This window comes from Natator depressus, chromosome 11 (genome assembly GCF_965152275.1).
Source record: "Natator depressus isolate rNatDep1 chromosome 11, rNatDep2.hap1, whole genome shotgun sequence".
Classification (NCBI taxonomy): Eukaryota; Metazoa; Chordata; order Testudines; family Cheloniidae; genus Natator; species Natator depressus.
In genome coordinates, this window is record NC_134244.1 from 34,872,549 (window position 1) to 34,890,165 (window position 17,617).

The 17,617-nt window shown below is 38.1% G+C and overlaps 1 protein-coding gene across 3 annotated transcripts in view; it reads right to left on the reverse strand.

The window, feature by feature from the left end:
- Positions 1–16,589, reverse strand: part of FIGN (fidgetin, microtubule severing factor) — a 116,449-nt gene extending 99,860 nt beyond the window's left edge. The window contains exons 1-2 of one of the 3 annotated variants that reach the window (XM_074967450.1): positions 16,138–16,589; positions 15,216–15,385 (exon numbers count right to left, since the gene is read on the reverse strand). In XM_074967450.1, coding sequence (XP_074823551.1) covers positions 15,216–15,240 — 25 coding nt within the window. In that variant the 5' untranslated portion in view covers positions 15,241–15,385; positions 16,138–16,589. Of the gene's footprint in view, positions 1–13,112; positions 13,178–15,215; positions 15,386–16,137 lie in introns of those variants that run through there. The other 2 variants (XM_074967451.1, XM_074967452.1) reach the window with 2 other exon arrangements.
- Between the last annotated feature and the right edge of the window lie 1,028 nt (positions 16,590–17,617).

Consider the following 17,617-nt stretch of genomic DNA (forward strand, 5'->3'; position numbering starts at 1 on the left):
ATTGCCAAGATAACATCTAGAAGTGTTTCAGTACTAAAGTGCTGCAGTTGGGTGGGGGGAGGGAGGGAGGAGAAACAACAACAACAAGTAAGCCTTCAGTAAAAGGTTATTGGCTTGATTGGTGACATTGTGTATGGAAGGATCAAAAATGGACTTTTGGGGGCGGGAAAGGAAAATGGTTATTTCATGATGCCAGAGCCAAGAATCTTTTGTCTTTTTTTGTGGGTGTGTGTGGATTTTTTTGTTTGTTTGCTGACATCTCCAGGTTTGAAGGAAAACCTGAAATTGAAATATTGGGCCTGAGTATCCTCTCTCCTACACTACTTTTGTGGCCGTGTAACGCCACTGATTTCAGTGGAGCTACACCACAATAACACTGGTGTATTGGAGTGGAGAATCATGGTCCCCAACTAATTATCATTTGAACATTTGATCAATTCTGATTTCCTTTAAATTCTATAACATCACTTGCTAGAACACTAATGACAGATGCTAGAAAGAAAACGGGGCATTCACAGAGACCAAATGGATAAAGCAACTGAACTTAGGACACAGGAGAGCTCCTGACTTCAACCCCAGATGAACTCTTTATTACCTAGATTTTAGTACAAGATAAGTTAATAAGTCTCAAATACCAAAGGGTTGATTCATGGGGTATATATATATATGGACAGTTTCATTGGATTAAGAGACATCCATTAATTGTTAAGTCAGTGAAGTGATTACACCAACTGCTCATTCACCACATTTGATTTGATTCTTTGACCTTATAGAGGTTATCACTTAAAATAAATACATACATGCATACATACATACATACATACATAAAATTACCACGACAGGATATTTGACTCCATTATGCTATTTCTTATTTTAAGTAAAAATAGGTAATGGTACGTATTTCCTTTTAGAAACTGTTACCACTACACATCCATTTCTTCTTAGATTACTGTCATCTTATACTTAAAACAAAAGTTTTAACTTTCTAAAGCATTTTGCAGTGTGCAGATCTGTATTCACTCTTGAAGGCTAGACAGAGTGAGGCTGCTGGAGCATTAGAATGCCCTCTAGAGGCTGGATGTCTGGCTAATTAACCTTTTTGGTATTTTTCAAAATGCAGAGGCAGCTACATGCATTGTTCATAGGTTCAATGAGCACTCTTCTTTAGGACATATATTCTCAGACATCTTAAATATTAATACTGCAAACAAAACCTATACAGGGTTCCTGTCTACTATAAATATGAATAGCACAGGAAGGCATAAATTAAAAATCCATTATTTAAATCAGATCATAGGTGCTTGGGCATAGTGCCTAAAATGGACAGATCATCTGGATTTCAAATGAACCTGCCACAGATGTATTTTTTTTTAAAAAAATAAGAGATTTATTCCTATCTACTGAACAGTGACTCAGTTAAGATTCTGATTATAATATATTTAAAGTACCCCATATAATATATTTAAAGTACCCCACAAAAATTATTGCTATCCACACATACAGTTCTATATAACTGTGTGTGTATAGATTCCCAAGAGGCAAAAATATTTCGAAGGTCTTAGAGGCCAAATTCTGCTCTAGTATGCACATAAAGAGGTTTTATGGAGTTATTCTGTTCTTACACCAGTTGAGGATATAGCCCATGGGGTTCTTAATAATTTAGCCCCACCTGCATCTGTTGAGCAGAACTCACGACATAGATACTATAGATTGATGGATTGATTTGTTTTCTTAAATAGTACATTACTTTTATTCTTATCATCTTATTGTTGACAGCAAAACTTGTTTGCCTGAAATTCTGCATGTAACCATCCACAACACCACCTGAAAAACCTATAACAGCAAATTATACTACAACATAAAAGAAATGTTTCCTGACAGCAGTCATCCTAAGCAAAATGTGCATATACAGTGTTTGATTTCTTCCAGCAATTTTCTACTAGGTAATGAATACATTAATGGCTATCCAGTTATCATGTTATAGTCTTCTGCATTAAACACAAAAACACACTAGTTTGATATTCACTGATCTTAAAAAACAAAAACAAAACTAGTACCATATAAATGCAAAAGAAAGAAAATAGTTATTTTCACCTCTAAAGGGATAGTTAAATGATAAATTAACATCATTAATGAAAAACTTTACAATACTACCATACTTGATTTGCCTGTGGAAATCACCATTATACGACAAAGCGTATAATCTGTTCTGATTGGTGAGGGGGAAGGTGGGAAGAAATCCGTCATTAACTACTACTAAACGAACAGTTTTCCAGTGCAGTTGTCTTCTAATTAAATCTAAGTGTGGAGCACAGTCACTGAGATGTGCTATAATAATTTGTTTGGGCTGTATTTTTCTCCCTTTGTTTTTCCTTCTCATGCTCTTTTTTGTTTAATTTCTTTCCTGCTTAGCAGAATACCTTGTACCTTTTATAAAGTGAGCAAGAAAAGAGTTTCTTGCAAATTCCATGCAAAGGCATGTATCAGTGGCCATCCCGCTTGACCCTCTTCAGAAATGTAGCTTACCAACTTCTTAATTCTTTCTATTGACAGGTACCAGCTCAAAACCTCAGTATTGTATCCCAATCTCTGTTCCAAAAATCCAATCTAACTGATGATAGCTATCTTATTGTTAATAATTGAACTAAGTCAATGGTGCAGAACAATATCCAGTGGTTCTGTATTCCAGTAGTAAGTAGTTGCAGAGAAAACTAAAATTAGTCATAAGGTCTTTGCAATTTAGCTCCCAGCTACTCATAATAAAGTTACCCTATCACGAATGCAACCACTTACTGATATTCAGAAAGCTTAGCACCCAATGAGGATGTTTTTAAGTAGTTGTCAGTTTCTAATCAGTTTATGATCTTACAACAACAACAACAAAAACTTATCTTAGTTAGAGATGGAAATGATTTATTAGATCATGGAGTCTATCCCAGGTCATTACAGCATATAGTTTACCTGGTAGAAGATATAACAGATATTAAATGGAACTGATTTAAAAATTTTATTAAAGCTAATGTTTAAAATCAAATTTACACAAGTTAAGAGGGTAGGTACTGTACATCTGGGGTCAAGTTTGAGTTATGAGAGGTTACAAGTATCCGTTACAAGGTTCACAGGATACAGACATAGCACATAACCAGCATAGAACCAGATTGGGGTGTGGGAATTTTTAAACCATCAGTGAATAAGTGATCTTGGGTATGCCCCACCATAGAATGTATTTAGAGTCCAAGTCAGTGTTGTTGTAGTGAATAGGTACATGGGTGAGGTGCGTCCCTTGGTTCATCAGGGGAGGAAGTGGATTATTTTCCCTGACCAGTGGTCTTGTTTATTCGTCCTACTACTGACGGTGTACCCCGATGTGCTCTGTTTAGATGTCTCTGGACCACCTGATAGTGTCGGACACCGTGAGCTGTCTCGTGAGCCGGGCGTAGCGCCAACTGACTCCACAGGCTCTCAGCACCAGCTCGTTGTGGGGGTCCTACGTTCCCCAGGCTCCCATGACCAGGGCGTGAATCTGGAACTCGTAGCCCTGGGCTCTCAGGGCATCGGCCAGCGGGGTGTATTTCAGCACCTTCCGAGCTCCGGCCTCGTGGAAGGCCAGGGACCTGTTTTCGAAAGGCACCGTGATGTCCACCATGAGGATCTTCTGTTCCTCGTCAGTCACAACAATGTCGGGTTGCAGTTGGCTGCCCATTCCAGGGATGGCAGAGTCAACGGTGATCTTCCCCAGGGACGGCGGGATGGCTTTCACCAGCCGGTTCTGGATGGCGTTGTGGCAGTGCCGCCAGGCTCCAGAGTGGTGCTTACAACCACACAGGATGTGGGGCAGGGTCTCGTTGGGATAGCCACACTTCCTGCAGCGCTTGTCCCGGTTTCCACGGCAGACGGCTCCATTGAGGGGAACGCAGTTGAGCCAGGCTCGGTGGATGGACCGCCGGTCAGCGAACCTGGTGAAGCTTGCTGGTCATCCCACTTGCTGGTCACCTCAAACACCTTGCCCTGGTCCAGTTTCCACTTGAGGTTCTCGGCATAGTGGCAGTGGATGGCATCTTTCAGAGTCCTTTCCAGCATCGTTCTGGCAGTCGGGGTGTTGATGGTGTGGTCCAAGGACTTTATGCGCGGCACCAGTATTCCCAGCTCCCAGCGGCAACTGATCCTCTTTCCTAGGCATCTCGAGGCGTTGTGGGTGCGGGACCAGAGAGAGGACAGGTCTCCCTGAACTGAGCTTCCAGGGAGCTGCTCAGGTAAGTGATACTACGCTGGATCTTAGTCAAAAGACAGAGTTACATAAATGTCGGAAGTGATGTCTATGAGACTCCATAGAATGCACTGGCCTTTAGATGCACAGCATACTCTTCCTGCATTTATTATATTTCAAATATAAAAGGCTATCACAATGGGCGAGGGGAAGCAGAGAAAGTAACAGAATTGCTTTGAAAGAAGTGGAGAACTCCCATTTTGCAAAGATTGCTCTACATCAGCCAGGCTTAAATAATGGTATTGCAAATTGAGGCCCAGGGGAATTGGAGACATATAAGCAAGCTTTGTCATTCACACCCCAAAGGGTTTTGGGGTGTTTTGTTTTAATTTAAAATGTCTGTAAATCTAGATCATGGGTTGAACTATTTCGTTCCCTTTCTTGCGCCACTCGAGCTGATCCACTGCTCATGCCAAAAACCAAGTTCATTTTTAACTCGAGAGCAAAGTGACAACTAGTTAAAATGCCCATTAGCCTTGTTAAAAAAAAAAAAGAAAAGAGTGCTGCTCACCCTTGTTTGCTACTTTTCCTTACTCAACCCCTTCAGTATTGTAAAAAAATAAATAATAAAAACTAAAAAAACCACAATACTAGGTTTAAAAGAAAAGGAAAAAGGATGGCATGAAGTCACTTGAGGAGATCCAACCTTTTCAGTTTCAGAGTAGCAGCCGTGTTAGTCTGTATTCGCAAAAAGAAAAGGAGGGCTTGTGGCACCTTAGAGACTAACCAATTTATTTAAGCATAAGCAATGAAGTGAGCTGTAGCTCACAAAAGCTTATGCTCAAATAAATTGGTTAGTCTCTAAGGTGCCACAAGTCCTCCTTTTCTTTTTGCAAACCTTTTCAGTGTAACAGCATAGCTAATTATGTGGTTGCCATTTAAAAAAATATTTTCAGTATCACTAGACATTATCTGTACGTACAGCATCCACATGGAATAATGAAGGAATCACTTATTGAAGTCTTTAAAATGTGGGGAGGGATGTGGATTTAAATACGCACAAACACACACACCATTGTGTAATTGCCTGTAAAGAGCTTGGAAACAGCTCACCTCTTCCAGATGTATGTCAAGAGCCTAGGTTTACTTTCTCACAGCTACAAGGTTTCAATACAGAAACCAATTCACTCTAACCTAACTCACTTCTGATTATCATTCAAAACTCATTATTTTAAGCCATTTATCTTTGTAGTAGTTATGTACCATTAAGGAGCACAATGCCCATAACTGTTTAAAAAGGAAGAAGTAAAACCAGGAAAAGTTTCTGCAATTAGAACAACATCATCTTTTGAATGTTTTGCTAACTAGCTGTAATGTTTAGGTTTATAAACCAAAGCACACTTCCTGAATTACGGTCAGCTTTAAACACTCACTGTAAGTTCATCTAACAACAAGAGCATCTGAGCTCTGCTTTTTAGCTCTGCTTTTTACATCCCAAAAACTAGGAGTCAAATTCTCCTCTGAGTTCCACTGAGAAAACCCCACTTGTGGCATGTCAAGATAGGCACATCTTATCAATCAAAAGTGTAAATAAAGCCAAAAACTTTTCATGTTCTGATTTTGGAATGCTCTACTTAAGCCATCCAAGGCCTAGTTTCCAAGGGCATTGCAAACTGCCAACTCCAAATGAAATCAATGGAAGCTGAAGGAACTCAGCATGTCTGATAAACAGGCATCCAAAATCAGAGGCCCAAATTGCACTTCCTAAATTAACATGAGTCAACATCCCATGAAACTCAGAGGACTCCATGTTTGGTGAGGGAGAGGGAAGACTCAAATTGTACCTAATCAAAACCAAGACAGGAGGGTGCACTACAGATAAGACCATTTTTAACCAGAGTTAACCATAGCAGTAGTTTTACTATTACTAATTTAAGGAGCAGATGTGCCTTTGAGAAAAATATATTCTGCTAATTACTTGTACGAATGACTCAGTTGACACTATTTTCCCTTTACTTAAGTCCGGTTTTGAAAATTACCATTATTCTATACGATATAAATGAAGTTGTACAGTAAGCGGAATATATATCAAACTACAACCCCTTCAACTTGAGTTAATAGTTCAAACCATATAAGCCTACATTAATAAGGTTACAGTTGCTAAAAAAACTTCTGCATAAATATATATTTGTGCACAATTTGCATTAGATATATTTGATCTAGATCATCTAAATCAAAGGTTTATCAATTCAGCTTGCTATACAATCCCAATTTTAAAAAAGACACTGTATACTAAAATTTGCCTGTGAGATGGCAGTGTTGACAGATTTCTTATCAAAATACATACCAAAAGCCAAATCTGAAAGGTGCTGAGTATCTACAACTAAAGTCAGTGGGATTTGCAGAGGCTCAGCATTTTGAAGGTTTTATACAAACAACAATGCCATATGCATTAATCTGAAAATGGGCTGAAAAATCTCAACACCAGCATTATGGTACAGTACTGGCCCAATTAGCATTACTGCTGAAGTTGTGAAAATGAAGGCTGAAAAAACCTTGTACATTTTACACCTATGACAAACCACTGTGTGGCATAGTGTTGTGAAGTGTTAAAAAAGCAGTGTTGTTAACATGACAAAAATCAAGAATAACAAGATATCGTTACATCAACAGTTTCCAAAATATATTTATGCTTTCCTTTATTAAAACAATTAATTAAGATTTATCAACAACCCTCTATATAGATGTAAAGAATTACTTAGCTGATAATCTGTATCAGAATACCTATAGAGTTTTTACATTAGCTTCAAGTGTGTGAGTATATATATATTATATATGTATATTTTCTTCAGTGCTGCATTAACAGTGATAAATACACAAAATCAGATTTTATAAAATTATAGAAAGAAGAGTCATTGTTTAATTTATTTTCAACTGCATAGTTAGTAAGTGGTTTATAGGCTGCTCCCATATTCATCCAAAGTATTTGTCTTGCAAGTTCAAAACTTTAGTGATTTTCTGATTCAATTGCTGAGAAACACAGTTCACTCATTGTCAAAAATTTTCTCATGTTTACAGAAATGTTAATCTGATTCTGCATTTGTGAAGGACACAGTGCATTCATTTAATTTTGAATTTATGTCGTACTCAATTATGTACATAAGGCAATCACGTAAATTAAAAATTCCTGCGCAAACTCTACATACATCTTTAAATAATCATGAAAACATAATGTTGTTTGTTAACTAATTTCATAGAAAGTACTAGACCTGATCCATATATTTATTTACCTTCTAGAGATACATATAAGATCCCAACTGTGCTGATTTATAGAGCAACATTACACTATTTCTTTTTAGGTTCCCAAGTATGTGAATCATCAATGGAAATATAATTTTATTAATAATCAGGCCAATAAAGCCAGACTTTATTTTTACAATTCTGTATACAGTATGTGGTCCACAAAAGGCCAACAACAAGGGATTCAAAATAGGATCAATTCTTTTCCTTTTCAGGAACAATCTTGTAAGTGTCTAAGTACTGGAGGACATAAAAGAATAGTTACTTCTATGAGCTCTTTTGATATGTCCCTTCATGGTGGAGCCATCCATGAGTGATGGGAGAGAGCTCTTTTGAAAATAAATGGTGCACCTTCAAGGTGTGTTCAGAAACATTCTTGCTGGACCTTCCAGTGTGTCTCAGTTTTGACTTGAAAAGGATACAGTACTTTATTTTTAAATCTGTTTCAGGTATCACAATGTGATACCTTATATCAGTCAATACCTGCAAACCTTGTTCTCCCAGCCTAGACTAAATGTTGCTTTCTACATGTCAACACAGGAGGCTGAAATAATTAGGTTGGCGAGGAGGGGATGGGGCAATTTAGAATGGGTGGTGACAGTAGCCTAACAAAATAAAGTTCACACTTTTAATATGACATACTGAAGGGTTAACGTCACTGCATATAAAGGTGACTTTTCCTCCAAAAGCATAGCTGTCACACACATTTATATAGTAGTACTATCAGTTCACAACAGTCAAAATGTCAATACAGCTACTATTGTAAGAGACGGATTATATTTGTGTATAACCCTCTTCTTCCCTCACACCGTCTGTTGTCACACAGCAATATAAAACAATTGTTGAAAACCCCCTCCCGCCCCGATCTATAAACCGAAATACACTTATTTTAACATAAGCTGTACTGTGCACAAATGTCAATGTAGAAACAAACAGCTCTTTTAACTTAATTAAGCATTAAAACTAATTGCATAAACCCTTCAGTCATTCATTAATGATACCCATTTGCTTGCATTCTGGGATACAGGAGACAAGTTAAGATAAACTTGCTGAGAAGGGAAATGATAAAGTCATTTACAATATCTTAAAAAAAGGGGGGGGGGCACAACAATTCATCTAACACTCCAAAATATATCAGGAAGAAGCAACTTTAAGTGACAGTTTGCAGTTATTGCTGGGAATACTCACGCAATCTATCCCCAACTCTCCCCCCATAAATATATATTTTTAACTTCCACTAGAATTAGTAGGAGTTACAAATGTGTATCAAATTTATTCCTAAGTATTTATCAAACAGATGATACAAAAAAAGTTTAAATACAATGTAAGAAACAATAATCTTAGATTACCAAATTCCATGTTCTCACTGCTATAGTATGAAAGCAAACAACATGCACATTACTGAAACCCATCTGTCACCAAACTATAACTAGGTTGCATGTGCATACATTCCAAAATATTGCACAAAAATTGTTGGATGCAGTGGAGGTGTATGCCACCATTCATTGTGAGGTACGGTATGTATATAAGGTGACCTGTGGAACCAGCATATGAAACCTAAATAAACCACTTGTTTTAAAAAACAGACCATAAGAGGATTGATTATATGTTCAAAATAGAATATGAAAAGGTTACAAAAATAGCAACACTAATTACAAGTGGGGCAAACGAACCTCCATGGCCAAAAATTTACTGCTATACTGAAATAATCTGGTTAATATCTATTTCACTGTAACAATTTGGTATTGTAATAAATTAGATTCAGACAGTACTAGTATTTGCTGTACTGTATCTTAAAGCACATAAAAACTGTATTCACATTCACAGAATTTAATAATAAATTTATTAAGAAATTGCTACTTCAATAATGTATTAATATGAGCTTTTGGATTATGTACTTAAAACACGTTATTTTTAAAAATAAGATACATCTGCAATTGGTATGACACTAATTTCTATATATATTATTTTTAAATATAGCTGAGATGGAGAGGATTTTTTTCCCCTGTATGTAAAGCATTTTAAATTGAAATATCATTAAGTTTTATTCCTGTGTTTAAACAAAAGGGAAAAAACTGTTTTGGGCTTCCTATTATACAAACACTAAATAGGCATAGTAAGAAATGTTATGGATCTGATTACAAATTGTTTAGTGTTGTTGAAGTAGATTGACAGGTATAGTTAATATTACCTTATGAATAAATGTGTATATTGTCATTTTCATATTATCTGTGCCAAATAAATAATAGCAACATAATTCTGTACAAAAAACAGAAAAATTCAAATTCTCATCACTATAGCCCGACTGCAAGTATTGTTAATCCAGGGTGCTTTCTTCAGGTTACAGAGTATTACTTTCTGATACTCCTCATATCCTAAAACTGGAAATTTTAAATGTAATTTCCATCCCAATTTCTGCAGTCTGTGCTATTCCAAATCACCCATCTATATCTCCTTTCACTGTTATCCTCAATGGTCAAAAAGTTGGTCTTACTAACATCAACAAGTATTTACAGATCATAGAGTTAAGGCATCATACTAGTTTGTAGGTTACTGCAAATATAGATCTTCCTCTAAGAAACACAGTATACATACTCTCTTTAATGTGCAGATCGTGCAAGGTGCTGAGCACTTCTTTTAAGAGGCTGAGAGACCTAAACCTACTTTGGCCTCTCAGCGGTTTTAGGGCACCTTGAAGGATCAGACTTTGTATTTGTAGAATTTAGAAATGTAGCATATTGCAGCTGGATTTTTTTCTGTTCTTCTGTTTTAGCCACTATCCTTTAAGGATACAGATTAAAGTGAGGAAGATGTTTGTGATGTTTTGGGATTTAGAGAGAGAATGTGCAAAAATGAATGCTTGCAAGAATTTAGAAGCAACAGATATTTTTGTGCTTATATTTCTCATTCGCACAACCTTAAAATAGGGTAAAAGGTCAGATGCCATGTAGAAATGGAATCAAATACTCCAGTTATGATTTTCAACTTGAAAGACATTCCTTCACCTAGCTCTATTTATTGGGACTTTTTATTTTTTACTTAGAGAAAATTCCAACCTTATTCCCATCCTAAATTCCCCAAAGTGATCTTACCCATAAGGAAGATAATGTTTCACTTAAAGGATACCATCTCTAGCAGCAAGAGAGTTTAATGCTCTGAAACAATATCAGGGATATGCAATCCTGAATTTACAGCTCTTAAAGTTACCTTTATAGCTATACTGTTCATTTTGGATCAGATGCTTATCTAAAATTCCATATATTTTAATATAACAGACTTCAAAAGGAGTTTCCAATAGGTCAAAAATGGTATTTTTATTTAAAAAACAAAAACAAAAAAAAAACCACAGTGGGCCAGATCCTCAGGTCCTTTGATGCCAATCTATACAAACCAAGAATCTGGCCCAATAGCCACAATTTCAGTTCAAAGTTGGTCTAATTTTCAGTCATTTTATTTTGTTTTTCATATACATTCTCAATAATAAAAAGGACTTTGAGTTAATATATTTCAGATTCTTCTAGTGTTATCTTTATGCCTGTTACTGATCAGTGACTAACTACTGATTGATCAAGAATACTTGATCAACACCTCAATACCTCATAAATATGTGCAGAACAATTTTCTCCAATCACAAAAATCAATAAATCAATGTAAAATTTCAGTAATTAAATTTTTCAACTCCATAGTAATAAATCTGGCACTTTACAAAGTATTACGTGAAGTTTGTTCTCTTAGGGGATATATTGATTGAGGGCAAAGAGCCAAATATATTTCTATTATTAGATCTGAGAATGCTACATTAGACCAGCATGTTAAAAACAACATACAAGTTGTATACTCTCATGCTGATTTTGTACCACCAAAACCATTCCTAACAAGCAGATTAGCTGATTAATTGATGATTAAGAAGATCAGTCATTACATCTGGCACTTCTTGTATACATACATGTGCTTAACTTATTGACAGCAAGCATTCAGAATGATTTTCATCTAGAGACTCCCTTTTAAAAGCACACATAGGGCATGCTGTCAAAAGTGGATCTTTAACTATTTTCATGCATCATAAAATAGTCTAAGCTGGAAAGTGAGGTTCTGAAGTTCAAGCTTTGCTACCTGAAACTACACATGATGAAAAATTCAATAATTGTACTGTTAATAATTAAAAGATGAACAACATCAGAACAGGCTTGCAGCTGTATGCAACTGCTAATGAAATCCACATAAAAGCCACAGACAACGATTTCATTGTTATTATAGTACAAATCTTAAAATGTTGTGGGGTGCAAATGAATAATCTATGCAGGAATATTTTCTTCATTATTTTTTTACACTGTATTCATAACATGAACAAGTAGTTGCAGAAGAGTTTGTAAAGTTCCATTTTTTACTTATCGGTATAAAAAAAAAATAGCTACCTTTAGATCTACATCAAGAAAAAACAGAAAAAACACTTTTGACTCAGCTCAAAAGTAAAAGTCTTTAAAAATCAACAGCTAGTGATTAAAGATTGTCATTTTTGCTGACAATTGTGTGATCAAAATATTAATAAAAAAAAAAATCTTTCTATGCTACTACAATTAGGATAGCAGATATCCCTGTATTTCCACAGATGTTCCAATGGATAATATAAACAACCGGATCCTGTACTGTACATATCTTGTTGGGGGAGGGAAGGAGGGAAACACCAGGTTTGTGTAGGAGTCACATCCTGTTACAAACATCAAACAACAATGAGGCTTTATTACCATGCTATTATTCCTTCATATCAAACATGATTAATTAGCAAGTATAACACTCACCAAAACTCCCACCACGCTTCTGTTTGCTGCCTATTTGCAAATGGAGCTATATGGAATATCAAGCAGCCATAAGCAGCATTAGTCTCACTTATTGGAGGCGGGAGAGGGAGAAGAGAGAGAGAGAAAAAGGCGAGAGAGAGAAAAGGTCAAAGTGCCCTATTTACTTTACCCAAAAACAAGGATTTTTTAAAATACCTATGTAGGAACTTCCTTGATAATCTGTGTATCTTCATACACAATGAAGTAAAGAAAAAAGTTGAAAAGAAGTTAGTTGATGTACAGTTCATTCGATCATTGAAAATAAACTGGATAGGTACTTTGAATGTGCAGTTATTGCAGTTTTAAATAAAAATACAGTACTTCAGTGAGAATGAAAATGTGGCTCACATAACAAAAAATGTCAATAGAAAAAAGATGAAAATGGGAAGATCAAGTTAGGAGGACTTAATGTTGCAAGTTATGCCACCCAAATGCCACTTTACTTGCCATAAAACCCTTTGGCAGTAGGAGAAACCTTTACATTATGGGAGATGTGAGGAGGATGACAAATACAGCATGAGAAACACAAGATTGAAATGAAGGCAAAAAACTGGGATTCATTTTTTCCATCAAAACTTTGTAAACAGCACCACAAGGAAAAGGGTCTTTCAGTTTGAAAGCAACAGAGGCACTACTGAGCAAGAAAGCATGCCTGATAAAATGTATAAACATAGAGACAGGTTTTTATAAGTATGAACATAAATGCATGTGCCACACATTCAAAGTTAAAGTTTTATTATGGAAAAAAAATGACAAATATCTGGTACCTCCTTATTTTCCTCAGTTCTGTACCACAGTACAGTAGTTACAAAATCTTGGTTTTGTCATACCCCGAGAGAAGTGATTTTTAAATTTATATTGGTCCTGGTCTCTTTAGCTTTTTCAGTTTTATAAATTTAGGATAAAAAAACATCAAAGCAGTTTCCACCTCCAATCTAACTTTTAGAGGATCAATGTGACAAGTCGCTGCTTGATAGATGTTTCTCTTGATAAACGACTTGTTCAAAAGAGACATTGTAGTTTTCATTTCCTGACCACAAAACACTTTTAATTTGCAACAGCAGAGCTGCTCGAGTGTGACTAGTTCCCACTTTCCAGCCTTTCAGGTTTGTGGCTGCGTCAGGCCACATAATTGGGCAAAACAAAAACCGAGAAAGGAGGTGCATCTGCTGGCAACAATAATTGTATCAAAACTTTTCTTCAGACATGTAACTGATAATATTTCATTTAAGAGTGGGCTTTAAAAACAACTATCAAAAACACACAAACTAGCTAAGATTTTCTAGGGAACAAAGCACATTTAAAAATATTTACCTAAATACCTTAGAATATACATAACTGCCTAGCACTACTATGCTTAATATCAGAAATATGCAATATTATTATTACTATCATCCGGGAATCACACTGAAACATCCACCTGTCCACACCATCCAATTTCAGCTCTGAGCATACAGTCCGATTCCCGATTTAAAATTTATAAATGTAATATCCTCCTCATCACAAGCAGCAGTCCAATCTTCTCTGAATATATATTACAGCTTTAACATCACAGAGGGAAATCTCCCATCTGGCAATCACATTCGCTCCAACAGCTCTTGGGGGGGGAAAGCTGTGCCCCCCTCTCGCTCCTCAAAACATTTCTCAGGGCAAATTATGTGCATCTGAAATAAACAGTTGCCTTATTTATCACTTTAAAGTCAACAAGTTCCAAATGCAAAATTCAATTAGATCATCCCCATTGTATAGCAGTCCAGCATATATATACACACACACACACACACACACACACACACACAGTCACCTACAGCGCCAAAATAGGAGTGTACGTTGTGCAACTGCTCTCTCAATCCCTTTCTTGCATTCAGATGCGTTATTAGGAGAGATCAACCACCAAACACTCCAGATTCCCCCCTTCCCCAGTGTTCTCTCTATCCTTATTTGTTACTATCACATGCTATTAAAAGTCAGCATATCTCCCCACCACCACCCTTTGCTTGTACAAAATAGATTAATAGCTGTTTCTGTTGCTAGTTCTCTAGTGTTAATTGCATATCTGGAACTGTACGTACTGCACCGCAACAAGGTCTATTGAAATCCCCCATGCTCCATTTTATCTGACTTTTTGGGGGAGGGGGTCAAGAGGGAGGCAGATGGGACTGCTGGGGGGTTGAGAGTGAGAGGTTTAAAAAAATAAGTCAATTTGAGCGCCTGATTATTTCATTCTATTACACGTTAACAATAAAGCAATGACAGCCAGACACATGTACACTAGCATAAAATATCCTGCTCATCAACTACAATAATCAATCACAACTGTATTTTTGTTTTGTTTACATGCAAACCATTCCCCCCCGCCCCACCATCATCAGCTAAAACCTGCGAGAACTGATTACGCCAAAAGTGGGGAGAGATCAGCTGGAGTTCAGAGAAACAGTCAATAATATCATTAGTTTGAAATAGAAAAATACTGTATTTTAGCTGTGTGTATGTGTATATACAGAGAGACATATAGGTGTGTGTATGTGGATTCGTTACTAAGCGTTTTTCCCTCTCCAGTCACTGAATTTTACTAATTTACATACTATTTGAGTTCGGTGGTGTATATAGTGCACTGCTAGTACCATGCAACTTTAGGTTTACAACTGAGATCAATACAATGGACAAAACTAATTCTAAAATCAAAGAAGAAATGATAAACAAATGATAGCAAGAAAAAATGCTTATATACACAGTTGATAATTTACCATTAAACATCAGGTTTATTTGCTAGTCATATTCACATGCAAATTCCTCAGTTCTTTATCATGCTATTTAAATTTGTCTTTGCTATTTAGATGCAAAGGAAGTAGATCCCAAAACGGACATACCATAAACACTGGTGCTACTGATCATTTCTTGCTGGCAGCACAAAAAGCTGAATTGGATTTTTCACAAGCAGGAATTCCAAAGGTTGCTTTTCATTAAAGCCACTTTTCCTCTCAGCTATCAAATGTCACTGCCTTGAAACGTGGGCCCTTTCGTCAGGTATTCATTTAACCTACATGCATATAATTAAGTGGGAAAGCAACATCAACAAAAAGGGGATCTCAGATCACAAGAGAAGAAAGAAAGGAAAAAAGCACATGACCAGGAATGCAAGTCCATGTCAATTTCACTCACTCCCATTGAAACTAACAAGAGCTCCAGGGAGGATAGTAATAGGATCAGTGGATTGTATATACCATTAAATTATACATCTTTCTCTCCGTTCCAAGCCAACAATACGCCCACCACGCTGTACCCCCTCCAAGATGATGTGCTTACATTTTACTGCAATAGCTCCTCTGACATAGTCATGTCCCCCCAGCTAAGATACTGCGATTTAACCCCAACTTTTGTTCTACGAGATTCTTATTTGCACTTATTTACTTAGAAGTTAGTTCCCTGAGAAAGCGTAGTCCCACATTACCTGCACTTTATTATGTTCAATACAACTTAAAAATAAAGCAATTAGAGGAAGGAGGTGGAGAGGGATCTTGCAATCGCGAACTCTTAATCTCCCTACTATTGTTGGCAATGATCAAGGAGGGGGAAAAAACCCACCCATGCACTGCAATTGTATATCTGTACTTTCCAGACTATAATTAGGAAAGCAGGCTGGAAATATTTACTATAGTAAACGATTGCAAATTAATTAAATATTTAAGGCACAAGCAGGCGATTTAAAAAAAATATATGGCTGTCTTGGATAGCTTTAAGATTAATTTTTTTTTTAAATGATCGCTGGAAAAATGCAAAGGATCGTCTTACCTGCAGGTTTGGTAGGAGAACGCGATAGGTTAGAGTAGCATCGATCCGCTGTGTTTGCTGATGAATGGGGGCTCGGGTTAAGTGAAGGTGCCTATGATTTGAAATCATTCCAAGTTTTTGAAGGGAAGACTGACTGCAGCCTCTGCCATGTTGGAATTTCAAACCCAAAACAGCTGCTTTGCAAGGAGCCAGCATGCCAGCAGCTGGACGCCTGCGCAGAGCGCCGCAGAGCCAAATTCAAATCACTTTCACACTAAGAGCCAAAGATCAGTTTTCAAAGGGGCGAGGGGGAGACACGCAGGAGATTCATGTGCAGGGAGAGCTCAATGGCTGCGCGGCACAGGGCCGTGGCTGCACAGGTCATGTTACATGGCAGGGGCTGCTGCCGCTTGCAGGGGAACACGCAAACACGGGCTGGAGGTGGCCGGGAGGTCATGGCAAAGCAGCCCGGGCGCTCTCACTCCTCTTCCCCTCTGTGGCAGCGGGGGAATCGGGAACTAAAGCAGTTGGGATCCCCCACTTCCATCCCTCGCCCCCGCCTCCCGCCGCCGCGGTGCTGCTAGCGCCGGCTCCCCCTCAGCAGCGCTGCCTCCGTGTCCCACCCCATCCCCCAGCGGCGGCGGCAGCGACGACTCCCGAGCTCCCCTCCCCCTCCCCAGAGCCGCGGCAGTGTCTGCAGCTGCCCCTCGGCAGCACCCTCTGATCAATAGAGTCAGTCGGCCTGACAAGCTGGGGCAGGGCGACCAACGCGTAAGAGAGGGAGAAGAGTGAGGGGGAAAGGAACTCAGCGGGCCCCCTGGTAGCGCCCAGCTTGGGTTTGAGGGAAAGGCTGAAACAATATTTTGTTTTAAATAAAACTGCTGTGCTTATTCCACCCCACGGCCTGGTGCTGACCCTCTGGGGCTTGGCATCCCCATGCTCCTGCCTGTCAGCAGTGATGGCTCAGCCTTTCTTCCTCTGGCCTTTAGGCCAAACACACACACACCCCCTTCTCTCAGTCCTCAACCCAAGAGGTCTCTCTCTCTCCCCCACACACATGCCCAGTTCTGGAAGAATAAACACAGGGTGGGAAGGCAGAGGGTCCTCAGGTCTGAACCTAGCTCTGCCACTGACTCAGTATATGGCCTTGGGCAAGTCCTTTCAGGTTTGTATCAGTTTCCCCATCTATTAAATGGGGATGGTGACACCTACCCAGAGAAGCAGTGTGAGGATTAATTAGTCAACATAGTGCTTTGAAGATGTAAAGTGCTATAAAAGTACTAAGAATTCTAATTCTCCTCTCTCCAGCCAAATTCATGCCTGTGCCCAAACTCCACTCAGCAAAGGGATGAAGCGAGACACTCAAGGCTTTATGCCATCTTCACATTTCCCCGTTATAAAGTTAGAGCAGCCTCAGGGCTTGCCTATCCTTAAAACACTGCAGCGGCACAGCTATGCCACTGCAGCTGCACTGCTGTAGAGCTTCAGCATACACACTGCC